The 27480-nt window shown below is 44.5% G+C and overlaps 1 protein-coding gene across 7 annotated transcripts in view; it reads left to right on the top strand.

The window, feature by feature from the left end:
* The window catches only part of LOC124185887 (fat-like cadherin-related tumor suppressor homolog), a 223420-nt gene extending 196986 nt beyond the window's left edge, over nt 1–26434 (top strand). For 2 of the 7 annotated variants that reach the window (XM_046577117.1, XM_046577118.1), the window contains exons 7-23: nt 6691–6846; nt 8167–8277; nt 10087–10239; nt 10449–10662; nt 10752–12883; nt 12991–13162; nt 13239–13463; nt 14949–14972; nt 16208–16444; nt 16579–17634; nt 17728–19769; nt 19887–20024; nt 20165–22873; nt 23187–23514; nt 23683–23820; nt 23993–24139; nt 24579–26434. In XM_046577117.1, the coding sequence (XP_046433073.1) occupies nt 6691–6846; nt 8167–8277; nt 10087–10239; nt 10449–10662; nt 10752–12883; nt 12991–13162; nt 13239–13463; nt 14949–14972; nt 16208–16444; nt 16579–17634; nt 17728–19769; nt 19887–20024; nt 20165–22873; nt 23187–23514; nt 23683–23820; nt 23993–24139; nt 24579–25126 (10530 nt within the window). In that variant the 3' untranslated portion in view covers nt 25127–26434. The remainder of the gene's footprint in view (nt 1–6690; nt 6847–8166; nt 8278–10086; nt 10240–10448; nt 10663–10751; nt 12884–12990; nt 13163–13238; nt 13464–14948; nt 14973–16207; nt 16445–16578; nt 17635–17727; nt 19770–19886; nt 20025–20164; nt 22874–23186; nt 23515–23682; nt 23821–23992; nt 24140–24578) is intronic. The other 5 variants (XM_046577120.1, XM_046577122.1, XM_046577121.1 and 2 more) reach the window with 5 other exon arrangements.
* Nucleotides 26435–27480: the final 1046 nt, after the last annotated feature.

Raw genomic sequence — 27480 nt, 5'->3', positions numbered from 1 at the left:
GTGACATACCGCCACGATGATTGCGCAAATTCACATGCTAATGACTGCAACGCGCGTCGCAGCTGCACCCGTGAGGCATCGGCCGTAGTAATCCGGGCAATTTTAAATCATCCTTTCAACCCTCTTTTTGCATCTCGTATCATCTAACGGTTATAAGGTATACATGTATGGGCGCGCGGTATGATTTGGCTTCTCTAATCTCTTACAATCGCATAGGCCGCGTATCGGTTATTTATTAACGCAAAAGAGGCGGACATCTCCGTACACATCGCGAATTTGGATTCGAGTCCTTAGCTCATGATCGATCGCGATTTATGCAAGGCGAGTAGAGATCGAGTACAGCAGCTGCTCCGTACACTCGTGAATGTACAAGACTCGAGGGAAAGCTGCCGTTTGTTATAGGAATACATATTCCAATCGCGAGAAACTCGATTATCGACTACGGGTAAAAGGGGACGGATAATGGGGAGTAATTTTCACCGGCAGTTTTATACTCCGATATTCCAGTATGTATATATATATATATATATATATATATATACATATAACGTAAACTCTGCGCCGCGCGGTTATCGCGCAAGAGTTCTTGGCCGACGACGACACTGGCCGTTAGCCGTTAGCCGCTGACGATGTTATCGCTGTGATCCAGGAAAAGGATTCTTACGTACGACGGCCCCGCAAAATCAGTGTTCTTCTACGCCACCGACCCACCGCGGCTTAATGTATTCAGTCGAATTTGAAATATTCATGCGAGCGAGGGTCTCTGGAACAAATTATTTATATTCCGGGATGCTGCGCCGAGTCGTGTGCGTTGACTTATATGTATACATGCGAGTACGTAGGTACGTGTCGAGGATTGTTTAATGAATTTCATTGCCCACTATCCTCCGAAATTATAACCCAATGTTAAAGATCGTTAGTCTTTCCCTCTTTCAATAATCTATCGCCGCAAATCTTGCCCAAAAATTTTGTCCGACCTTGGTTTATCGTTAGCCTGAATAAAAAATTCGAAACGGTACGTTTGATGGAAAGTAACGCCTTGGTAATTAGTTGGTGTAGAAAATTTCTTAGGGAATTGCTGAAAAATTTCGTTCAAGTTGGAACGGGTATGAGTCTCAACGAGTGAATGTCTAATATATCGATCTTTGAAGCACTGAACGTGCATGCAGCAGTTAAAGCCTTGCAGCCGTTCGAAAGTCCTCAGCTTCTCGGGGAACCCTCGAAAGTTGCTTATTACGCGGCGACGGATGATGCGTCAAGAAGGTTGCAAGGCAAGGGGGGGCTTCCCGCGGCTGCCGTCGAGGACGAGTGCGCGTATATCAATGGTGCAGCAATATCGCTGCAGGTAGACGCAGGGAGCTGTATACATTCACATTAGGCGAGATGAAAACGCGTCGCGATAATCGCGATCCGATTGTGCGAAGGTGCGGGGCGAAAATAATTTCGATTTTGGTTATCCAAAGTTGTGGTTGTAGAACAGCCACGCTTCGCGGCCCGCAATTAGAATCATTTCCACAGAGCGTATACGCGCGGTTTTTGGAAGGTTACTGCTTTCGCAGTAATACGAGAGAATATAAAATACCGGCGAAACTTGATAGTAACGTATGCGTACGCATTATAACGCGGGCCTCGATAACGAGGCGGCTTTCCCGTACCGCCCGTCTTAATCGGCCCGATTTCTCACCTCCAAACTTTTTTAACCACCTTTTCTCCCTGAATATATCACAGCCCAACTCCGGACGGATTTCCAGGCTTTCAAGAATTTTTGGACGACGATCCCTTCCCTTTTCAATCCTCGAGAAGCGATTTAATGCAGTCTCATCCTCCTCCCGCAGCTGTTTCTTCTCCTAATCTTTCATTTTGCGGAAAAGAGACTTTTACATCGCCAGATATTGTCATTAGTACCAATAGAATAAGCACGGTTCTGGTGGTGGCTTTTTTCCCTTCGGCACAAGAATAAATGAATTGCTATCGATATATGGGAAGACGTGACTGTTCGTCAAATTTGAATGTATTGTACAGAAGACGAATGCGACCGGAATATCCGAGGCTCGTGAGGCTTTTTGCTTTCAATTTTTATTAATAATCAAGTCCGTTCCCGTCGCCATCACTGTCGGGATCGAATTGTGGGTTTGAACACCTTGTGAACCCGCGCGTGGAAGAGAGTTGCAAAATGTAAATATCAATAATGTTTTCGCAAACGTGGACGCGTATAGAAATGTGTAGAAGGATGAAATTTTTCTCACATTCCGGTCTCGTGTCTCGTAAAACTTGACCCGGCTTTTTTCTAGATTCCCTAGACCTCGATGGAATAAGCGTCTTATGAAGGTTAAACGAATGACGAGAATAAATCAAAGGAGAAGATTAAATAAGATCGTAAAATATATAATATTATACCTATATTTTCTCTTGGGGCTGAAAGAGCGACAAGGAAACGCGGGGTATTCGCATAAAAAGTGCCGTACAATTTCACTTCGTATACATAAACAGATAACACGGATATCAGACTCGCGATCAGACGGGAGAGGCCTTTGACAGCTGAAAAATCTCTTTGTAAAAGGTCCGAAATGTGCGGTGTGGCTGATGATCAATGATTTTAACTGAGTGTCAACAACCCAGAACCTGCAATAGACGTTATCAGGTTTTTTCTCATTAATCTAGCAAGTGGATTTTTCCACCAAACAGAGAAAACAACTAACATCGGAACTGAATTACGGCGTGATTCCAACCATTTCTCAATGCTGGCTAATATCGGTCCCAAGCTTCACGGCTTCTACATTCTACCAAAGTAAAGTTGTAAACGGCCGACAGCTGATATTGCAATTTTGCTGAGGTGAAGCCTTGAAACAGTAGTAAAATATCGTACCTCGTTTTTCAGCGCCTACGCGAAAGTGTCGAAATACGATGTGCGAGTAGGTACTTCGGACCGAAAATTTGCCCCTCGGTTTCCCATCTCTTTTCTGCCGTCACATTGAGATTGGAAGTCGAAACACTGTTTTTCCAGCACCCGCCAATTTCCTACAGCTATAATCAAAGGATCTGCAAGATTCGTTTGAATCGTAGTCACGCCCGCTTTCCGCTGGGTATTTCAGTCGACTTAAGGTAAAGAGACTTAAGGAACGGAGTTTGGGATGGAGCAGCTCCTAGAGGTTGGCCTATCAATATGGCTTGGCCAGATAAAACCGGGCACCCAGGAGCAAGGAGATGGATGTCCCATTTAGCCCGGAGCTGAAAATCGGAAAACGCTTACGCGGCGTGCATCCTGTTCTCGACTGGAGAGTTTTCTATAACGCAGCATTAGATAAACTTTGTTATACCCTGTACAATGTCACACTGAGCGGTCGGAGTGAAGAGGTGAAGCTGCCGGCGCATTGGCGCATTGGCGCATTTCACATGGGAAAGTACAATATCGGGTCTTTCGTCCGATTACCTATGCACTATTCTGTGCGACAGCCAAGCCTCTCGTGAAGCTACAATCTCCGTGCGTGTCATAGCCGGCCATTAGTCGACAACGGTATGGGTCGATGTACGATACAGCTCCTCGGGACATAAAGCCTCGCCACTGCAGAGCCTGTTCAAATTAAAGACGATCCATTCTATCTAGACTATAACTGGCTTTGTTCACTCCTGGCTATTTCTGATCCTCGCGCACAAGAAATTTATGGCACGTAATTCTCGATAATGCCAGGAGGAAGATTCATTCCCAGTACGCTTCTTCTCTTTCGTCTTCTTCTTCTTTTTCTTCTTCTTCTTCTTCTTCTTCTTCTTCTTCTTCTTCTTCTTCTTCTTCTTCTTCTTCTTCTTCTTCTTCTTCTTCTTCTTCTTCTTCTTCTTCTTCTTCTTCTTCTTCTTCTTCTTCTTCTTCTTCTTCTTCTTCTTCTTCTTCTTCTTCTTCTTCTTCTTCTTCTTCTTCTTCTTCTTCTTCTTCTTCTTCTTCTTCTTCTTCAGACTCCGACTAGAGCTAAGGGATGTTATGTATACCTGGATTATTTTTGTACCCCGAATTAAATCTTTCAGGTATTTTCATTTCATGGTATTTTTTATTCACTGCAAGCAATCCGTTAGTTAATCATCGAGGTGAGGTTGATGCACTCGGCCATCATACGGCGATCATTACCCGAAATTAACGAGAAACCGATGCTTCCGTATTGAGGGCATTTCGAGAAAATCATGAATGCTTCTGAGTAGCATAAGAAAAATTTTTGAATCTTGATATAATTGCTTCTCTAATTGAACAGTGGGTATCATTATAGGCCTTATAGGTACAAGGTTCGTACCCATGAGCAAAGATCGTGTGGAGATTTCATCTAAAAGAGTACCGAAATGAAAACCTTGAGGATTTGAAATTCCGACGCTGCGAGGTGGTAAGATTTTTTTTTCTTCGTCTCTCGTCATCGTGAATATAAAACCTAACGAAGTCTTAATTTTCTTTTATCCTGATTAAATTTTCTTTTCCGTTAATTTTCCTACCTCCTGTTTTTAATTACAATCCACTCGTCTCGTCCTGACTCGAGTCTTATTTTTGCCGTTCTCTTTTCTCTCCTTTTCATTACCCTCGGATTTTTATAAAATATTTTCTAACCCCAAGAAAGCCTGCAGGCCACAGAGCCCCGAGGCAGCCAAAGGCTCTTGAATGTGGTCCGGCAATTTCATGTCCCCGTTCAGCGTTCGAACAGGTCTCGAGATGCGGGACGTATAAGAGATCCATAGATCCGGCAACACTCGCGCCGCAACGAAAGCGGGAACTCTCGAGCGACGCTGTCCTCGTCGTACGCCACACGTGCCCGTCCAACACACAAGGGTTAACTTCATCCCACCCGACGGCGAAGGAGCTTGCGGAATTATTGGGGTCCCAGACTGAAGAATCGGGCAAGCGAAACATACCCATTACCCTTAATCACGGGGGCGATGTAACTTTCGCCCGCCCGCCCACTCACGCCGCACCAAACACAGCCGAGCCTCCGGATCCTGAAGTCTTGGCGAACTTGCCCACACGCCGCCATACCCGTCTGGATGGATGGGTATCCTCATCCTTACCTCGATAGGGTGCAAACCTACATATTTGCCGAAGATGCCACTTTAATACTTGTCGGAATAATGCGTTAGCAAGAGTAGGTCCTCCTGATTCGCTTGTGTTTTCTCAATGTGTGCGAACGAAATTAGCATTAAAATATAATGTAATTTATTTAATTCCGATAACATATATCTGATACAAGTATCGTTTTGTATATTTAAAACTGGTAAATACAAGTAGATCAACTAGTCTGACGTCGCGTCAACGTGCAACTGTGAATTATGATTTTAAACTAAGCAAGGTGACTTACTGTTAGTTGCTAGTGTTATACGAGAGTTACTAAGTGTACTCAAGAAAAATCGCGCCTCTGACGCCGTAGGTGAAGGTGGACCTCGGCATATGAAAAACTCGACGACGACTCGACGGTTTGACTATTTCATTGCGACTGACTTGACGGTTAAAAAGAAAATCTACACCTTCGACAGTAAAGTCTGAAACCACCGAGCAATTTCGAAATTTAGAAGGCCATCCTTTCACGGAGTCGTTCGTTCGCCCATCAATCACCACTCCGGCGTAATGGTACGGGCGGCGAGGTGCGAGAGGGTGTCAGTATGACGGCAGGAGCGTCCACACCGTGAAACATTACGAAACAGTGAAATGCCATACGCGACGTGAAATATCCGGGTTTCGATGTCGACGCTGCGCGGCACCGATCGTCACAGTCGAAATAACTGCATGCAGATCATGACCATCGTGAATACGCCTTATACCTGCAGTGTTCACCGCCATTCAGACATGCGTACGATAATCCGCAGTTCGAGAGATAGTCCTACACGTAATTCCGAATGCGATGCAGGTCGAGGTACATGTATACAATGGTCCGCAATACGATGGGAATGGAAACTGCGCTGAATTCTCCATGGGCAATAATAGCTAGCTGCATTATTGGCGCGAAGGGTCGGGCTCCTGCTCGAGTGCCTTATATTGCGACTCGACGAGCTGATCGCAGCCGCGGAATTGCAGCTGGAACCTCCGTCGGCTGCGCGAAAATTATACTTAACCGTCTATGACCGATGAACGCTGCGCTGAATGACTCGGGAAATTCTTATTCCTGGACGATGGATGCCCGCCGGTGTGAAACGATATTACAACAGAGATGATCGTACATAATTGCGTCAGAGGTAACAACGTTACGTAGAAATTTTCACCAACGGACATTCAGGGAAGACGTCCCAGATTATACGCCCCGTTTCAGGTAAATAGATGCAAGATAAAGAGATTACGCGTCGGGAATCGATTTTAGGGAGGAACGACGGAGCCTCTTCAGCCTTCGCTCCTCGCCGCGACCATACCTATGCACGTGCACAGCGTCCATGCGGGAGTGACGCGAGCGACGCCGCGTCGCGCACGATGCCTTAATTTAGTGCACGTGTTGCCGCCCCCGCGCCGCTAGGATTTCGTCCCGGTAGGTGAAACCTGGTCTCAAGAGACCAGGGATTTATGCCCCTTGTCGCTGGCTTCGGACTAAATTCAGAGAGGGAAATTGCTTGCCGGTTACACCGGCGGCGTTCGTTGCAGAAACGACCGTAACCTCGGGTGCCGTTCAACTTACGTACACGGAGCTGCTGTACCGCCGCCTTTGCGATCGCCAATTATTCGTATTCTTCTACTTTCAGGTTACCGTCAAAGACAACGGCAAGCCGGCGCTATTCTCGACAACTCGGGTCGTCGTCGAAGTTGAGGACGTCAACGACCATGGTCCGGAGTTCGAGCAGAAATTCTACACCGTCCAAATACCCGGATCTCCCAAGGCCGAAAAGCCACTGTTCCAGGTTCGGTCAAAATTCATAATTTTATTAGACGCCTATCGGTAAATCGGACTAACCGTCTTTTACACACCTTTTACTGTACACATGAAATACTATTATAGGTCACGAGAGAGACGGACCCTCTCGCAGATCGATTGAATTCCCTGTGCATAATTTGATTTTTCCCATAATCGCATTATGTGTACAAAATCGACCATAGTGTACAATTTTGACAATCTATGTGTGCACAGAACTCTGTGGCGACAATAACGATTCTGCACTTTGCCATTATGTTCTTATTGCAAATTCTTCGCACAGCCACAGCCTCATTTCGATCGTCGACAGTCCCGCATTTGATCAAACCCACCCTCAAAACATCGCGCTTATTGAGGCAAAATTATACGTAATCCCTTTTACAATATTCATTTCGCAGTGTTGCGAGGCATTATACCTACACATAGGTATGATATACGTGACGATGTCATGCAATTTTGTCTATAATAGTAGGATTTATTTATTTTTTTTTCTCTCATTAGTCACCTTTCGTACGGACAATTCCAGCAGCAATTCCGCGCACGCCCCCTTGCACTTTTGTAAACCCCCCCCCCGAAACCCACCCAAGAGTCACCTGTACAGTCGCTGAACCCTTAGACACGATATCGACACGCAAGAACAACCCCTGTTGCTGTACACACATTTCACCCGCACTCTGTTATTGCGCCGTCAATTTCAATGTTTAAATTTTTTTTTTTTTGCTTGGTCGGGTGGGGCGGGAGTGAGGGGGGGGGGGGGGGGGGGGATTTTACCCCGGTCTCTTCTACGTCCGATCCGGTTCCATTCAACTCAACTACCACTCTCTGCACGGTGCTTGGGTTTCGGGTTCGTGGCCTATGTACACATACTCAATTCTCAAGTGTATACATAGACTGCAATATTATATATAACTCTCTGTTCTCTTTCTTCGCATTACTACGCAAGTTCAAACTTTCGCCGGGAAAAGATCAAGTTTTCTTTTTGGCTACTTCACATTCTTTAGGAAAGTGTGGCAAAGAACGGAGGATTATTTGATTTTCTCTTAACATAACAATCGTTCTACCAGTCACATCTAACGTCCAACAAATCACTGCTACTATCGCACTTGAATTGCTTCTATAGCTGCTGACTTGTGGCAAAATGAATGACCGAGGCGGTAGAAATGGAATATCGCAACGAGATGTGCGATGTAATAATATCCGTTGTGCAGTGCCAGGCCGTCCAGCTCTCGAAAATATTGTACACATTACGATTGGAGGAAAGAAAGTAGAGAAGAAAGTTATTGTTATCACGTCTCGTTGTTCTCGACAGAAATCGAGGAATCGAACACGGGATCTCGAGCACACGGTCGATGCGTTCTCTGAGAATGGAACTTGGGAGACTTTTAGCCCAGACAGCTTGTCAGGAGATCATTTCTTGAGGGTAAGGAAGCTTGGCACGTACCTAACATAACCGTATAAACCTAATAAGTAGATATGCGAGAGATGATGGCTGTATCTCTGCATACAACTGGCATATTTATACATACCGTTACCTACATACATCGTCGTATAAACACATACTTATATATATGTCTGTCGCTATCTTATCAAAGTTATATAGGTAGGTATGGTTAGGTAGGTTTCTTTTTCTATCAGAAACGATGATATTCATACACTGCTGCTCGAGATTCGTTATTACGATCTACATCTCTGTCACACCTCGGGGGCATTATTTACCTTTCCCTTGAATTGCGAGGCTGTTATTTATGCATACCGGCGTCTGTTTGGCCGTTTCGTCCTGCACGATAAAAACTTATTTCTCAGTCTTCTCGCAAACCGCGTGAAAGATACAGGCGCATACTTACATTGTATATTCTCGCGATCGTTGTGTCTTATCATCTATTCACAGCTGTCTTTAAATTCGTATACGTATAAAATGCCGTTAGCTCCTCGTATCCTCCGTCTGTTTGCACAACTCGATTCCTCCTCATACCCGCGCCACCCTCACCTTTGCATTGCTGCCGCTATTGCAATTATCATCGTCGTCATCGTCATCGTCATCATCGTCATCGTCATCATCATCATCATCATCATCATCATCATCATCATCATCATCATCATCATCATCGTCATTAACCCAATTATCACTGTATTTTTGCGTTACATATCATATTCCGACAAAAATTGTTACGTACCGTATGAGAATGCTATTGCTGCCCAGCCGCATTATAGTAAACAGGGCTGTCGCCATATCTTGACGCCTGGGAATGTCGAATGTTCGAGATTATACAACTTTTTGTTGTTGTTGTTGTTGTTTCTGTTGTTGTTATTGGTATTGGTATCATCATCATCATCATCATCATCATCATCATCATCATCATCATGTTGGTTGCACATGCCTATTTCAACATTAAACTAACGAAAGTCCATTGCACGCTGCAGAAAATTCGTCAAGCCCTGTGCCGCATGTTGCACCTACATGCAAACAACGCCATAAATTCTGTTTCTACAGCTGCGAAATATCGGCAAAAATATTTGTACATACGTATATAAAATCTAAACCTATAATGATGCTGCGCCGAGCAGAAACAGTGTGAGTGACAGTGTCGGTACGTCTCGCTAGTCGCACGTCGCAACTTTGCAAAATAGTAGAACTGGAGAGTCCCTGCTGCTGCCGGCGTACAGCCGAGCAGCCACTTGACATGGGCACTTGAACCAAACTACCTACTCGATGCTGCTAGTCCCCGGTGCAGCGGACTTACGTAACAGAAATAATAGTTTCACGTTTCAATACTACAGGATACAAACACTCACTTGATTATAGAAACGCCTGAAGACGCTTACATTACAAATCCTGCATCATGTGTACTATGATATCTTATCATTAGCCTGTTCGCACACATAAACACACTTAAAGTTCTGTCGCATCATCGCATGTCGGTTGGGAATGCTAACGTCTGTAGATATTAGGGCCGCGTGAACGAAACGACCTCGCGTCACATCGCTTCTATCGTCTTTTGAAACTTGACAGATTTTCACGTGATTTATTTGAAAATGGTTACTTTACAGTATTCTCTCCAACTAATCATCGTGGCAGTCAAAGTCCTCCAGGTTGGAACTGGCACTATCTGAAACGGTTAAACTGTACCGTTGTTCTTTCGATACTCTCGCAATTATGGTCTCACCAATCTTTTAAAATGTACACCGCACCGAGCACCAGACTAAATAATGAAAACCATGCAATCACCAGGTACTGGCAAACGACAAAGACATCGGAGTCAACGGCGAGATCCAGTACAGCATCAAGGGGGGCAGGGGTAAGGGGAAGTTCAAGATCCACCCAACAACTGGAATGGTATACTCGCAGCGCGGTTTCGAGGCTGGCCAGGAATATGAGCTCATGGTATGCCCCGCTGAAATAGTTTACCGAATCTTCTCCAACCCCCGAGTAGCATCAGTCTAATCAACCAGCAAGTAATTAAGTTCCAAACTTCCCATTGACGCAACCACCGTACCGTCGGTCCTCCCGCAATTCAGAGCCGCGTGGCTGCGGCCTGAGATTTCAGGGAGAAAACCGCGCGCTCCCCTAACTGAAACTTTATCATCGTTTAGATCCGGGCCGTTGACGGCGGAGAACCTCAACGCAGCCACCAGACCAGGGTGTCTGTTCAGGTGATCGAGGCACCGAAGGACTCGGCGGAACCGCCGATATTCAAAACGGCCAACCAGAGCGTGGAAGTGACGGAGAGCGACGAAGTGGGATTTCTCGTCGCCCTTGTTCAGGCCACGGACAAAGACGGAGACGCCCTGTGGTACGACATTGTTGGTAGGTACAAACGCCGGCTTCGATGCTCGAATCGCCTACTGTACGTAGACTGCACTCAGCGTTGACTTTCTCGTTCTTCTTGCCATCAGACGGGGACAAGCGGGACGAGTTTTTCATCGGTCGGGACAACGGGAACGTTCTGCTAGCCAAGCGGCTGGACTGGGAAGCCCGGAATCTCTACAATTTGACAGTGAGCGTGAGCGACGGGGTGAACATGGTGTACACCCAGTTGTTCGTCACTGTTATCGACATAAACGATCACCGGCCGATATTCACCGAGAGCACATACCGCATTGACATATCTGAGAACGTGCCGAGAGGAGAGAAGATCCTGCAGCTACACGCCACCGACGAGGACGAGGACAAGAAGGTCTTCTACAGTCTTCACGCGGCCCAGAATCAGGACTCCCTCGAGATATTCCACGTCGACTCCGTGTCCGGAATAATGACTCTGAACGAGGCGCTCGACCGGGAGACCACCGAGGAACACGTGCTCACCGTGATGGTCAAAGACCAGGGCACACCGGCGAAGCGAAACTACGCGAGGGTCATCGTCACTGTTCACGATCACAACGATCACGCCCCGGAGTTTACGAGCGAGATCATCCAGGGTAAGATATACGAGACTTCGCCGGTGGGATCCGCGGTGGTCGAGGTCGTCGCGATAGATCAGGACCGCGGGGATAACGCGAAAATCACCTACTCGATAACCTCCGGCAACGTCGGGAACGTATTCACCATAAATCCGGACCTTGGGCTGGTGACCGTGGCCCGGGAGCTCGACCTTGGTGTCACTTCGGAGTACATCCTGCTCGTCAAGGCGACCGACCACGGCTCACCGGCTCTGACAAACACGGTCCCGGTACACGTGATGGTCACCATGGCCGACAACGCGCCGCCGAGGTTCATACAGCGAGAGTTGGCTGCGGAGATATACGAAAACCAACAGCCAGGGACCTATGTGAGGCACGTCGAGGCCCGGAGCACATCCTCGCTGCAGTTCGAGATCAGGAGGGGCAACGAAGACGACACCTTCTTCGTGAACCCGAGCACGGGTGTGATAACGACGAAGAATCAGCTGGACTACGAGAAGCGGAAGTTCTACAACCTAACGATAGCCGCGACGAACATGGCAGCGGCTGTCGCAACCTGCAACGTGGTCGTTCATGTTCTCGACAAGAACGACAACGCGCCGAAATTCCTGCAGGCCGTTTACAGTGGGGAAATCAGCGAGGGGGCCTCGATCGGTTCCCTGGTCTTGACCAACGGCAGTTCGCCGCTGGTAATAAAAGCCAAAGACGCCGATTCGGAGCTCAACGCTCTGCTTAACTACGACATAGTCGAGGACCTGCCCAGGAAGTACTTCCGCATCGACTCGAGCACCGGCGCCATCCGCACAATAATGATCCTCGATCACGAGACCGTACCGGAGTTCGCCTTCCACGTGAAAGTTTCCGATCTCGGAAAGCCGCGGCTGTCCTCGGAGACCATTGCAGCGGTCAAGATTCACGTTACCGACGTCAACGACTCACCCCCAAAGTTCACCAGGAACGATTACAACGTAACGCTTCTACTGCCGACTTACAAAAACGTCGCCGTGCTCAGAGTGAACGCCAGCGACCCGGACAGCTCCGAAAGTGCGAATCTCAGGTACGACATAATCGACGGAAACAAGGGGCACGTCTTTGCGATTGATCAGTACGCCGGGATCATCACGGTCGATAAGCCTGACCAGCTCAGGCCGAACTACTTGTTGCACATCCGAGTGTCGGATGGGAAGTACTCGAGCATCACGCAGGCCAACGTCGTCGTCGAGAAGTCGGAGAATTCCGGCCTTGTGTTCCAGAAGAGCATATATGAGGGCACCATTCTCGAAAACTCTACTAAGGTCACCACCGTCGCCGTCGTCAACGTCCTGGGAAGCGCCCTCAATGAGCACGTCGTCTTCACCATACTCAATCCGACCGAGATGTTCGAAATCGGCTCAACTTCCGGCGCCATCAGGACCACGGGGCTTAGATTCGACCGCGAAGTTTGCGACAATTACGAGCTAATCATCGAGGCCATGAGCCGTATGCCCGACAGAGAAAAACCGAGGGTCGCTCACGTCATTGTGAACGTCACTATTTTGGACATGAACGACAATTGCCCCATGTTCGTTAATCTGCCGTACTACGCCGTCGTTTCCGTCGATGCCCAAAAGGGCGACGCCATCACGAAGGTAAGAATACTTTGTCAATATTGAGCCGAATTAGCGTGTGAATCGCAGAGTTTGTCAGCATTTTTCCACAGAAACAGACGTATGTAATCTTAATTACCATTTGTAAGGTTCACGCGATTGATATGGACAGCGGTGAAAATGGAGAAGTGCGTTACGAGCTGAAGAAAGGTCATGGAGAATTGTTCAAAGTTTGCAGAAGGACGGGTGAAATATCGTTGAAACAGAATCTGGAAGGACACAACCGGGAGTATCAGTTGATGATTGCCGCCTACGACGGAGGTGAGTCAACGAGTGTAACGTAATTGCATAGAGCAATTGGCTGGCAAGCGAATGCATAATTGTGAATCACTTTCAGGGATAACGCCATGTTCGATAGAAGTGCCCGTCAACGTGAAAGTGATCGATCGATCGATGCCGGTATTTGATAAACAGTTTTATACCGACAGCGTTCTTGAAAGCATAGAAGTTCATTCCCCGTTAGCGCTCTCGATCCAGGCCGAGTCACCTTTGAGTCGAAAGCTTATATATAGCATCGTTAAAGGCAACGACTATGAAGAGTTTGCCTTGGATTTCAACACTGGTGAGTTCGCAATTCACGAGAAAAAAAAAATCTTCCTTAGCATGTATTGTTTAACACCGTTTGTGGCAAAAGAAATCCCAATCCTGAGGGACTTATTCTGGACTAAAATATTGGGAAAAATTGTTGAGTCCGCTACTCTCTGATTATGTGAGCCAAGATTAGGACCCTTTAAAATTTCTCCGAATATAGCAGCGAAGGAAGTTTTTCGTTTTAGTTCATCACCTTCTAGAAAGTTGTAAATTTTTAAAAAAATCTGCTCTTCCAGTTCAACAAGTTTCCTATTGATGTAGAAAAACACGAAAACAGAGAAGAAGAAATCAAAAAATATCCATCCAGAATATTATCCCTGAGTAAAAAATGTAAATATTTTTTGACCAGCTGTGTCGTGATGTGTTCCTCGGTTCGTTAGTGTTATGGTGCTGAGGATATGCTAACTACACATTCCAAATCTTTATACCTACCTACTTTATGCGTAGAAAACATATTATTTTAACACGAATGTCCCGTCCCGTCCCGCAGATGATCGTTTGAGAACCCCCGACTGTACTTACACTGCAACTCTGGCTATGGGACAAGTAGTTATTTGGTGACAGAATCAACGGCCTATGCTTTGCCAATTTCACTATAACAAAACTGTAGCATCGGAATAATATTTATTTCGATTCTTTTGATCGGGCGCCGGGAAACGCTTGTCTAGAATTAAAACAAAAGATTCAATTTTCATTTTGATGTTTCAGGATTGAAAAGAAACAAAATAAAAAATAGAGATCCGAAAGAATGCACAAAATTAGTTGACGATCTTTGCGAAAATGCTTGTCTTGCAAAAATCCATTCGTACATCAATGTATGAACATATAAAATGCGGTAAAAGTTGAATTGTAGTCTTTTTTTTTTCTTTACGTCGATCGTCAGGATATGAACTATTTCCAGGCCGGGGATCAGACCTCTAGAAATCTGCTTACTGCCGAAAATTTTGCCGAGATATGCTTGTATCGACTTATCGTTTTCCCATTTCAGTTACACGCGAAACGACGTGCTTTTTTCTGCCTTGTATTACTTTCCAACGAAAAACGGGATTGACATAGTTTTCGAACCTGGATGTACCTATCGGTGTATTTGAAATTGCGTCGTTAAAACGCAAATTTCTCTTTGTATTCGTAGTAGAACCTTTTCAGAAAAATGGACTGAGTTTTACTGTGACGCGTATAAATTCTACCTGGAATTTTTGTGAAGCCGTTACAAAATGAATAAGCGTTTGAAAGAAAAAAAAGTATATATACATACATACATATATATATATATATATAATATATATATAATAATTCTTATCTACATGACTTTTATTGATACGTGAAATATATGTAAGACCAACACATAAATAATTGTACACACTTGTGCAGTATTTACCCCCACCAATTGAAAACCCCCTAAAGTGCTTGATTCGATTTGGAAATTAAAATTTTGTTGTATCTCCCTGTTTCGCAGCCCCCGACAGTAACAATGGTCCTTGTGAGTATAAAACATACCAGTTATATCCAGTCTGCTGTGTTGCTGTTATTTTTTCGTCATTACATTGCTTTCTGCATGAAACAATTAACAATGATTGATTACTCCTTTCATCGTATAGATATTTAAAAAATAATTATACAAGCATTTCCCACAAGCAATATCATTCATAAGAAGCAATGTATAGCAAATGAATATGTACATAGGCTTCGTGCTGCAATTTATCACGTTGATCACTTGTTCATTTGCGCGTGTTTGTTTGTGTGTGTGTGTGTGTGTGTGTGTGTGTGTGTGTGTGTGTGTGTGTGTGTGTGTGTGCGCGCGCGCGCGTCCGTGCGTGGGTACTGTTCTTTCTTCTCCTTTTTTACAAGCACTCCAAACGTCGATTTGTTTTATTGTGTTCGTGCATGAAACCTCACGCACTGCAGCCACTATCTATCCCCTTCAACTTCTGCGTCATTCTTGGAAAAACTTTATGCATACGAAGGTTCGTTACGTCGTTTGCGGGCTGTGACATCTGAAGTTACTCTGAAAAAAAAGTGTCAAATGTTACTTACATCGCAAACACATCGTTTGCATTCGATGAAACTATCATTGTTCTTCCGTCTGAGCAGTTTCGTCTCTAACTCAGAGATGATCTGATGTTGGGGATAATATTCTTCCGTCAGAGCTCGCTTTACATGCTTTTACGTATTTTCGTATGTTGTTATAATCACTTGTCATCACGTGCTTTGTGACACCGGTTCAGATATTGCATGCATTTCTTTGGTTTCACGATATCCCAAAACATTTTTCATTCACCAATAGAATTTATTATTCCTCTATCCGAGGTGTTAATTTTTTCTATACTTTTAACGAAGTTTAATCATCTCACCAAGCATTCAACCATAACTTTAAATAGTAATAAGTACCATTGGACCACTGTCTGCATAACATTCTGGACCATGGTATGCGTATTATTGCATGACACTATCTGATCTCGAGCATCATAACAATAAAATTGCACTATATGGCGTCGTGGCGTTATGCATTATATACTCTTCCCATATACACGGATGCGTTCATTAGTACTATCGAACGTTAGAGAAATTGACGCGAGATGGAATGGCCACCCTATATAAATAGTCGCACCATTTATTCTCATGTAAAATTTTAGTAAATAGAAGACAGTCAATTTCTCTAACGTATTTACGGCTAGATCACCCTTCGGGCTTACAAATCTTTATTCAAAAAATTAGGTGTCATTTATGTGGTGGATGAACTGGATTACGAGCAAAAAAAACAGTACGAGCTGACGGTACGAGCAACGGACAGCGTTTCCGGTGTCTTTGCCGAAGTGCTGGTTAGCATCCTGGTATTGGATGTCAACGACTGCCCTCCAGAATTTACCCAGGACTCTTACAACATATCAGTATCCGAGGCAGCGCCATTTGGAACATCAATCTTGCGAGTTTATTCGCGGGATAATGACACAGGCGAGTATAGAGAATTGGTGTTTTTCCCCCACTATCCCTTCGCCCAATTGCGAGCCCCTTTCCCATCCTCGCAGTGGAACGTACCGGGAAGCCTGTCAAGGATTGAAACATGTTCCGAATGATTTACGTTACAGGTATAAACCAGAAGGTTCGATACGCGATACAAAATGACACGGAAAACAGCAGGGAGTATTTTCACATGGACCCGGAGGAGGGAGTAATCTACTTGAAGAGGTCACTGGACCACGAAAGGCATAGCTCCCATCACTTTACCGTTCTGTCGACGGACAGGGGAGTTCCAAGCCTGTCGAGCACAGCTCACGTCTGGGTGACTGTCGTTGACATGAACGACAATCCGCCGGTGTTCGAGCAAATATCGTACACATCTTCCCTGTCCGAGCATGCAGAACGCGGCCAGTTTGTCACCGTCGTGTCGGCAGGTGATCAGGATTACGTAGACGAGTCGCGTTTGACTTATACGATAGTCGGTGGCAATGATCAACAGACTTACACGATCGATCCAAACACAGGAATCATTTCTCTGATCAACATGCAGAACTTTGGGGACCAAAAAATGACCATGCTCAATGTCTCCGTGAGCGACGGAGTTTACACCAGCTTCGCTAGAGTGAAAATTGAGATACTACCCGCCAACCGACACAACCCGAAGTTCCCCAATCCTCAGATCGAAGTCACTGTGCTGGAAAATCAACTCGCTGGCAGGCTGGTAACCAATGTGATCGCGGATGATGAGGATTTCGGAGACTACGGAATCGTCACATACTCGATTCCCTCTGAAATGATGAAGGGAACGTTCGACATCAACAAATTGACCGGGGAAATCGTTACCAAGAAGAAACTCGACCGGGAGCATCAGAAACTGTACGAACTTCCAGTCATGGCTACCGACGGTGGTGGAAAGTCGGGATTTATCATGATCAGGGTCAGAGTCGGGGACGAAAATGATAACTCGCCGGTATTTCTTCTCAAAGAGTACAAAGCCACTATTCACAGCAATCTCTCGATAAATACAGTTTTCCTGAAGGTCAAGGCTCTCGATGCAGACGAAGACGATGCCGCAAGGATCGAGTATTCCATATACGAAAAGCAGAACTCTGACGCTATGGATCTATTCGGTATCAAGGCTGACACCGGCGCGTTGTTCCTGAAGAAAAGTGCTCTCCCGTGGGGTAAGAAATACGAGACGATCATTCATTAGTTTCAAATATCGGAGTCAGCGAGACAAGCTATACTAACGAACTTCGAACAATTTTATTTTTCAGGAAACCAACTGTTCCAAATGTTCATCAGGGCTGAAGACAGAGGAGTAATCTCCCACCATGCCGACGTTCCTCTATACGTTTACATAATGGGTGCACAGGACGTTCCGCCTCTCTTCGAACGGAAGGAGGATAAATTCTTCATCTCGGAGGCATCGCCTGTTGGAACGCCTATCACTCGATTGAGGACCGTTACCAACAGCTCAGTCACATACAGAATAATATCTGGCCCCGAGAGCGCCTCGCCGTTTATAGTAGACCCGAATGGTCAAATAACGCTGGCGAATCCGTTGGATCGTGAAATCAAGGACAATTATTTAATCGGAGTCTTGGCCGAAACCGATTCGAGCCCACCCCTAACGGCACTGGCCGAGATATCGCTTCAAGTACTGGACGAAAACGACCACGCTCCGATGTTTGAAAGCAATCCGTACACCCTAAGTCTTGCCGAAAATATTGACGAGGGTACACTGATCTTGAAAGTAATTGCTCACGATAATGATCTGGGCAGCAACGGCGAGGTCCGGTATTCCTTTGGATCCGACATCGGGGAACTGGCGAACGTGTTCACCGTTGACGCTTACACAGGGTGGATTTCAACGCTGATTCAACTGGACAAGGAGAAACAGTCCGAGTACAAGTTCCAGGTCGTCGCAACTGACAATGGAAACCCGAGACATTTCGCGAGGACGTCAGTCAACATAAAACTGAAGGACTACAACGACAATCCGTCTATGTTCGTTGATGATAATTACGACGCGGTCGTGAAAGAAGACGCTTTGCCCGGTACCGTTGTCGTCAAACTCCTCACCACCGATCGGGACAAGGATCTGAAAACTCCGGTCGAGTTCTACATAACATCGGGTGATCCCAGATCACAGTTCCAGATCAGATCTACGGGCGAAGTTTACGTCGCGAAGAATTTGGACAGGGAAATGATTGGTGAATACGAGCTTGACGTGATTGGAACTGACGGTAAATATGTTTGCAAAACGAAAGTGAGAGTTGAAATTATCGACGTTAACGACAACCCTCCCTATTGTCTGCGCTACCGATACAGAGAGATTTTATCCGAAGGATCCCATCCTGGAACATATGTACTCACAGTATTGGCCACTGATTATGATGACGAGCCGAATGCTAAGCTGAGGTTTTACCTGACCGGTGAAAACAATGAAAAATTCTCACTTGACAAAGAGAACGGGGTACTCAAAACGGTTGGCCAATTGGACAGAGAAACACAGGCAAAATACTCGCTCACCGCTCACGTTCAGGACAGGGATAAGCCTGCGTGGGAATGCTCATCGCAGCTGGAAATTCTTGTGTCCGATTTGAACGACAACGCTCCCAAGTTCACAATGCAATCCTACAGCGCTACCCTTCCTGAGGATGTGGAAGTCGGCACGCTGGTCACCAAGGTTCACGCAACAGACGATGACATCGGTATAAACCGAAAAGTGAAATATGAGTTTATCGATTCCGCCGAAGGACACTTTCTGATCGCTGCAGACAGCGGCATCGTGACTCTGGCCAAGCCACTGGATAGGGAAACCAAGGCAATGTACAACGTCAGCATCCAAGCAGTCGACCAGGGAACACCCCAACTCTTCAGCGTTGCCACTCTGATAGTTAACGTTCAAGACATCAACGACAACCCACCAGAGTTTGCCTCCAAGTTTTACTTTGCGCGTGTTCCCGAAGTCGATGCCGTTGGCACTGAAGTAGCAAGAGTTCTCGCCACGTCGAAAGACACCGGAGTCAATGCCGATGTTTACTATTCCATAGTAGGTGGCAATGAACACAAAAAGTTCCAAATTGATACCCAAACTGGTGTCATCACGATTGCCGAACAACTGGATTACGAACGAGCTAGAGATTATTTCCTGACTATTCAAGCAATCGACGGCGGCGTTCCACCACTGAGCAATCATGCCACTGTCAATATTACCGTTACTGACAGCAACGACAACGCCCCAGCCTTCAGTCAAGTTTCGTACAGCGCTCGAATCAGGGAAGATGCTAAAATTGGCGACAAAATATTACAGGTATAAAATTCTCAACAATATCAATGTTGAAGTCTGGCGATGTGTAAAATTCTACCGTTCAAAGTATAGAGCTTACATACATTTAAGGATTATTAAATTTTTTCAATGCGATTACAGATATATGCAAATGACTTGGACAGTGGTGAGAATGGAAACGTGTCGTACTCAATTCAACGGGGAGATAGACAAAAACAGTTTGCTATCGATGAGAAATCTGGGTACATATCTGTCGCAGCTCTACTGGATCGAGAAATGGTTTGTTATTATTCATCGACTTCATTGACTAAAAAATCTAAACTGTTATACGAGTATTCAAATTCAAATATCCTGGTATTGCGAAATCTTGAGAAGTGACAAAAAATCTTAGTTCCACCTGCTTTGGTTCAATTTTACAGATATCCAATTACGTGTTGGAGGTCCATGCGAAAGATAATGGGATTCCAATGCTGATGAGTTTCGTGATGGTCAACATTGAGATTTCCGATGCAAATGACAATCCCCCATTGTTTGCTCAATCGAATTACACCGCTGTAGTACAAGAGGATAAACAACTTGGTCACATTATACTAAAGTTTATCGTAACGGATGCAGATACATCACCCAATGCTGAACCCTACACGTTTGACTTCAAATCTGGAAACGAAGGGGACTCGTTCCGTTTAGAGCAAGACGGAACTTTGAGGACGGCAACAAAATTCAATAACAGAGTAAAAGACAAGTACCTCTTACTTGTCAGAGTCTTCGACAATGGAAGTCCCCCGTTGTATTCCGATGCCTGGGTGGTGATCAAAGTTATCGAAGAATCACAATATCCGCCAGTCATCACGCCTCTTATAGTCACTGTCAATTCTTACATAGATGAGTATCCAGGTGGAACAATTGGCAGGATTCACGCGACGGATCAAGACCCATATGACACACTGGCCTTTAGTCTAATACCTTCATCCCCGAACCCCACCGCCGACTTGTTCCAAATTGATAGCGTCGACGGTACCTTAGTAGCGCTTCCTAGGTTGGACGTTGGCGAATACAAAGTTAATGTTAGCGTAACGGATGGCAAATTCCACTCGTATTCAATAGTGAATGTCAACGTAGAGCTGGTCTCAGAAAAAATGTTGGAAAACTCGGTGATAGTGAGATTCCGAGAAGTCAGCCCCGAAGATTTTATACTCAGCCATCGTAAAGGGTTCGTCAGAACTGTGCGTAACGCAATGAACTGCAGACTCAAAGAAGTGATAATAATAAGCGTACAGCCATCTACCGATGAAGCGAATGTTATCAAATCTCGAGCAACCCGCCAGGCTGTTCATAACGATCTTGACGTTTTATTTGCTGTCCGAAAAGCCCAAACTATGCTCGGAGCTGTGAGTTTTTACTCGTCGGAAAGCATTCGCGAAGCTCTTAATCAACGCATTGAGGAACTGGAAGAATCTACAAAGCTTGTGGTCGAGGAGATCGTGAGGTACAAATGCAACAAGGGCTACTGCGTTTATGGAGAGTGTTACGACAAAATAAACCTGGACCCCAATCAGCTCTTGCCCATCGCTACCGATGTAACTAGTTTCGTATCGCCACGTCATAAGCACAAGATGGAATGCAGCTGCAGGGAAGGATACGCCGGAAGTCACTGCGAAGTTGTGGTGAACGAGTGTGCGAGAGATCCATGCCCGAATTTCAAAGTATGCGTACCAGATTCCTCTCTTCAAGGATACTCCTGCCAATGCCCCGAGGGATTCGCTGGCCAGACATGTGACATTGACATATCAAAGTGTCACGACGAGTCCTGCTACATCCCTCGAAACCCAATTTCATTCAGTGGGAAGAGTTACGCTCGTTACAAAATAGACAAGTCATTGACGAAACATACAATCGAAGAAAGACTGAGTCTCTCCCTGAGGATAAGAACTGTGCAACCGACTGGAAATCTCATGTACGCGGCTGGGAAAATAGACTATAATATTTTGGAGGTGGTCAATGGGGTTGTGCAGTATAGATTTGACCTAGGCAGCGGGGAGGGTTTGGTCAGGGTGAGCAGTGTCTATGTGAGTGACGGGCAGTGGCACGATATTCAGCTTGAAAGAGAAAACAACAACGCGCGGGTTACCGTCGATGGAAAGCATGTAGCCCATGGCGCAGCCCCAGGAATTAATGATATACTCAATCTTCAGTCCGACGATTTATACCTGGGTGCCGAAGTGAGACAGCATCCATCAATACTGGGCTTCGAGGACGTGCAAAGAGGATTTTACGGGTGCATGGACGACGTAAGAATCGGAAGAGTATCCGTCCCTCTGCACATGAGCGGCGCCAGCAGCGTAGCGGTATTGAAACGGTTTGCAAACGTGGAGTTCAGCTGTGATCCTGCAACGACATTGGTGCCATTAGGAGTCTGCGGTTCGCAACCATGCCAAAATGGCGGAACATGCAAGGAATTGGGAGGCGATCACTACGAGTGTCAGTGCCATGGGAGATTTGTGGGCTTAGTCTGTGACGTCGACACAGACCCATGTGCGTCGTCTCCATGTCTTTATGGCGGTCGGTGTAAAATTGTTGCCGGAGGTGGAGATTTCAAGTGCGATTGCACTGGCGCAAACCTCAGTGGAAAAAGGTGCGAATACGGCAAGTATTGCAATCCAAATCCGTGTGTACACAGGGGTGTTTGCGAAGAAGGGAACAACGGCCCAATCTGCAAGTGCCACGGATTTACGGGAGAACGGTGCGAAACGGATATAAACGAGTGCGATACGAGGCCTTGCACCAACGGGGGTACTTGCATAAACGAAGTAGGGTCGTACAGGTGCGTTTGTCCTCCGAACATGACTGGTCTGAACTGTGGAAATCCGGCTTACTCGACGCCGATTATATCAAGTCACTTTAACATCACTTGGGAACAATTGATATGGATCAGTATTGGTATCCTCGTTGTTTTGTTCTTATTGATTATCGTTATTTTCACTTATCGGAGAATACGAGTGAAGCGCACAAGAGCAAGAGCCAACAATATAAACAACGAGACTCGAAAGCAAATTGTCCTGAATTCAGCAAGACCGCACGAACACGAATTCAAGCGTAGTTCAAAGCTGAGTAACTTGGAAGTGATACAGGTAATTGAACTTGAATTTAATGCCGCTTATGTAGCTGTGATCGTCACATATCTATAGTATTTGTGTGTGTGTGTGTGTGTGTGTGTGTGTGTGTGCGCGTGCGTGCGTGCGTGCGTGTGTGTGTGCGTGCGCGCGTGTGTGTGTATAGCATGATTCTTACAACTATTACTTGATAAAATTTCCCTCATTGCGTAACAATAGTGCAGTTTATTTTGTTTGCTATTGGCTGGTTTATAATTTCTGATTTACAATTTAGTGAAAGTGTGGTTTTCCTTTCGTTGAGTTTAAGGTTTTTCGTGTGATTTCGTTTCAGAGAGAACCTCCCCAATGTCCTCCTCGCCCCGCTTCCTACACACCTAGTTCTAACAATGAGCCGGCTCCCTATAGCAATTCCGCTGCTGTAGCCCTGAATAATTTGGACACCCTGAGAAGCTATGGCAGTGCAGGCGACGAACTGGAGAACTTTCCACCCGATTACCTCAGAAACCTCAATCGAAGCACTCCGCTACCTCCTCCCTCCCTATCAAACCCTGTCGGCGGAAATGCCACCGGCAGCGACACGGACAGTTTGCACAAGCCGACATGGCAGGAACAGATGCATTTAGCATCCTTCATTACCGATGCAACAAAAATCAAGAACGGTGAGTACCGGTTGTAGCTTTTTATTTTAATTTGCTTAGTGCATGATGGGTCTGCTGGATAGCTTTCATCGAAGGTTCTCTGTGGCATTCTTGAAAGTTCCGAACAGTGGTATGACAGTGAACGCGAACCCCATTAACACCGGCGTGTCGTTGTGTGTGCACTAACAGACCTGAAACGAGCGAGCCCAGTGGTACCAGAGCTGACCGCTGGAGGACTTCTACTAAACACCCGACGGGGGCCTCACGCAGAAGGGACGTCTATAGCTTCCCTTTCCTCGATTGAGGACGATCCCCGTATAGTAGGTGGTAAGTGGATTGGACCGATTGCCTGATTTATCAATGGGAATTGCTTTGCCTGGCAGAAAACTCTTTTTTCCACCACTCGATTTCTTTGCTTTTCACGCTATTACGCGGCACTGCGGTAGTAAAATCTGCATGTAGTCTTTCAGAGTACAGTTGTTGTCTGCAATGCTTTTAGGGTATCACTGGGACTGTTCAGACTGGGTCAGGCCAAGTCAGAACCCCTTACCTAACATCACGGAGGTTCCTGGCAGCGAAGTTCCAGACTCATCGAGCTTCCACAGCAATGAGAGCAACGAGTCCAACACTCATCAGCTACCACCAAGTAAGTTTTCACCGCCGCTTCACAGCTTTTCAACATCACGTTACACAGTAATTTACCTTAATTACTTTGCATGTAATTCCACGGTATATTATTACTAAAAAATAAAGCACTTCATCTGTGAAAAGAAAAAAAAAAAAACACATCATCAATCACGGTGATTTATTCAAACAATAGAACGTAACAACACAAAAGTATGATACCGTGTAACAGAATGCTCTGTCTTAAATTTCACAACTCAGTATTGAACATGAAACTAAGATACAGATTATTTTGCTACATTTCCGCATCATCTATTGCCGAATGTAAATCGATAACGTGGGAGTTTGATAATTACGAACGTCTCTCATTACACTTTACCTACTGTAGCTGACTTGGTGTAATTATTGAAATCCGGATATGTAATCAATTGAAAGTAAAATGGAAAAATTATGACTTTCAGTGCATGGTCCAGTAGATCCGTCAAGAGATATTGAAACTTTGGATGAAGATCAAGAATCAGAGTACGTAGGAGATTCTGAATGTGGAACAGAGTTTTCCGAACACAACTATTGCCCAGAAAGCCAGCGTTTGAACCCACTTGATAGCGGAGGCGAGGGAGAGTACAAGTACAAAGATACCGAGAGCTATATTCGCCATCCAAATTCATATCTACCACACTATAACATTCATACAGATACAGAGAACGAGACGAATCCGCTCAATGGACGCCTTAGTACTCTAGAGTCTGATGAAGAAGACGATGTAGTGCCTTATGGTTTTCCAAGCAGCCGACGGAACCGATGCCTCAAAGGAGACGATGTTGACGAAATAGGATCGGTGATCACTACTCTAGAAGAAAGAAATTCGCTGTTGGGCGGTGGAACCAGCAACAGCGATCTATCTACTAATCTGTGCGAGATCGATGATTCTGAATACGAGATCACAGATCAAAAGAACAGTAGTCGCGTGTGGTTACCCGGCAATGGCATCACGCAAACCTCGGTGTGACAAACAATTATGATTATCTTCATACCCACTGACAATGGACTAAACGTGATCGTGTTTGTGTTCGTCGCAGGAACAGTTGTTGTTCTTAATCGCGATATTTTGTACATATTATCAATAACAGATAGATAGATAGGCAGTCGCTATGCAGGCAGCTATATTGAAATACCAACGTATAAATACAACATAGATAGTATAATTATAGAAATATGAATGATGGTGCGTGATGCAATAGCGGCGCACACCATTCACACAGATTATGTCATGGTTATTAGTAGACAGCAAGGGTTATACTCATACTGGACTGTTGAATATTTAGGTTTTATGACCTAATTTGCAGCCGATTAAACATACTACAAATACGACTCGAGTGGCAGCGATTGATAATTGAGTTCATTACTATTTTACATGCGCTATCGGTCGACAGTTGAATGCACACACACACAACTGACGCTACAACCAAGCTCTCCTCGGTAATGTAATCGGTATAGTCATATATTTAACGGAGAGGAGAAAATTGTGAAAGACCATGAAATCTTCGTAAAAAAGACCTATTCATATTCTTACGTGAAAGAAAGACAAATTTAAATTCACTGCATCCATCATGATCACGTTGATAGACCAATTATTATAATTTAATGATGAGATATTATTATTAATTTAAGTCAAGTGTTTTCCACGCATTTTTTCGCTGTACACGATGCATTTCGACAATGCAGAGGGATTATAAAATACCTACATATAACATATTATTATATATAACATATAAATAAATATACATATCGATTCGTTCGCGTATTTTTATTAACTGATTACCATAATGTTATTTTGATAAATTGTAAATGAACTGATGGACTACTTAATAATATTGTATAATGAACTACCATGAATTTACTGTATGATACTGTACTGTATACTATAGGTATAGTAAGGGAATAATGAATTTGAAAAATGCTAGTGGCAGTGAGCTGCTCCGCAAGCAGTGAGCATGTGCGAATGAGAGCGCGTGAATGTATGTGTGGCTAAGATGTGTTGAATGCACAAAGTATATACATAGTTGAAAAAAGATATAAAATATTTTTACTGTGATGATAATAATGTTTGTACGATGATTAAAAAGAAGAAAGAAAATATGAAGAAAAAACATACTGCAATGACTTGTAATATAATAACCGAAATGTTAAACCATCAAATGAACCAATGTTTTATAACTTGAAAAAAACAAAAAAAAAAAAAAAAAAAAAAAAACAACAACTAGAACTATACTACCTGGGGAATGTTCCTCGCCTACAACTAATGTCTATTAATTAACTCCAGTAAAAATATATAGTGTACTTTCGTTTCATTTATCAAAATGATCACCGTCAATCATCAGATGGGACAATACGTGTATATATACTACTGTATATCTGTAATTGAAATTTTGGTGCTACCTACATCAAATTTTAAACCTGTCCCAATATTCTGATAAGACTGCACGGTAATATTAGCAATTTTGCTGATAATTACAGATTCATTTTTATACGTCGTATTCACAATTTAAGTATGAACGAATAACGTTGTTTTAACCATTAATTGTAATATACTTACGAAACTACAAATTAACGTCCCATCTTTCATTCGCTAATTGAGATTGCCATTACGCAAAGTATATAGGTATTATTTCTTCGCAGTATAATATCTAATTACATATAATAATAAGGAATTTATTACGATTATTAATTATCATCCGGAAACACAACCATAAGCCGTTAATTTGTATACATATTCATAAATAATACTTTCATTCCGTCAGAAAATATACTTAACTTTCTTTTGTAAGACGATATAATTCATTTGTGACTTAATTCAGTGCAAGATGGTGCTGACATTTTTGTACAACACATCAAATAAGAGTTTTTCGGTGACAAATAAAGTTCTTGTGTTCCTGGCATAGGATACTGGTCTGCAACAGACATCAGCGCCTGCTTTCGCATTGTATGAAATAATAATTTGCGAACTGTACAATTGTGATTGTTAGCGCCGACTCAACATACATAAAGCATGATTTTCAAGTCGGCTAATCAAATCTTTATTCTTGATACGTTTATTAGCGTGATTATGAAACTGATTAGCTAATCCTCAGTTGACTGGAACTGCCAAGCAACATATACTTTACATTCCGAATACACCCATAGTCAGATTCATTGCCAAAATCAACTAAGAGGGGGCGCCACCGTAGTTATCAACTGGGACGTAACACCGATCGCAATCTCGAAAATGAGGTCGGTATATGTTCGACCGTCAACGCGACTACACACTCGCTACACTATCCAGACAGTCAGTTGGAGACGAGGATATATCCAGTGATTGAGTGG

Source organism: Neodiprion fabricii, chromosome 6 (genome assembly GCF_021155785.1).
Source record: "Neodiprion fabricii isolate iyNeoFabr1 chromosome 6, iyNeoFabr1.1, whole genome shotgun sequence".
Taxonomy (NCBI): Eukaryota; Metazoa; Arthropoda; class Insecta; order Hymenoptera; family Diprionidae; genus Neodiprion; species Neodiprion fabricii.
Note: the sequence above shows the minus strand (reverse complement) of the source record. Positions and strands in the feature narration are given on the sequence as shown.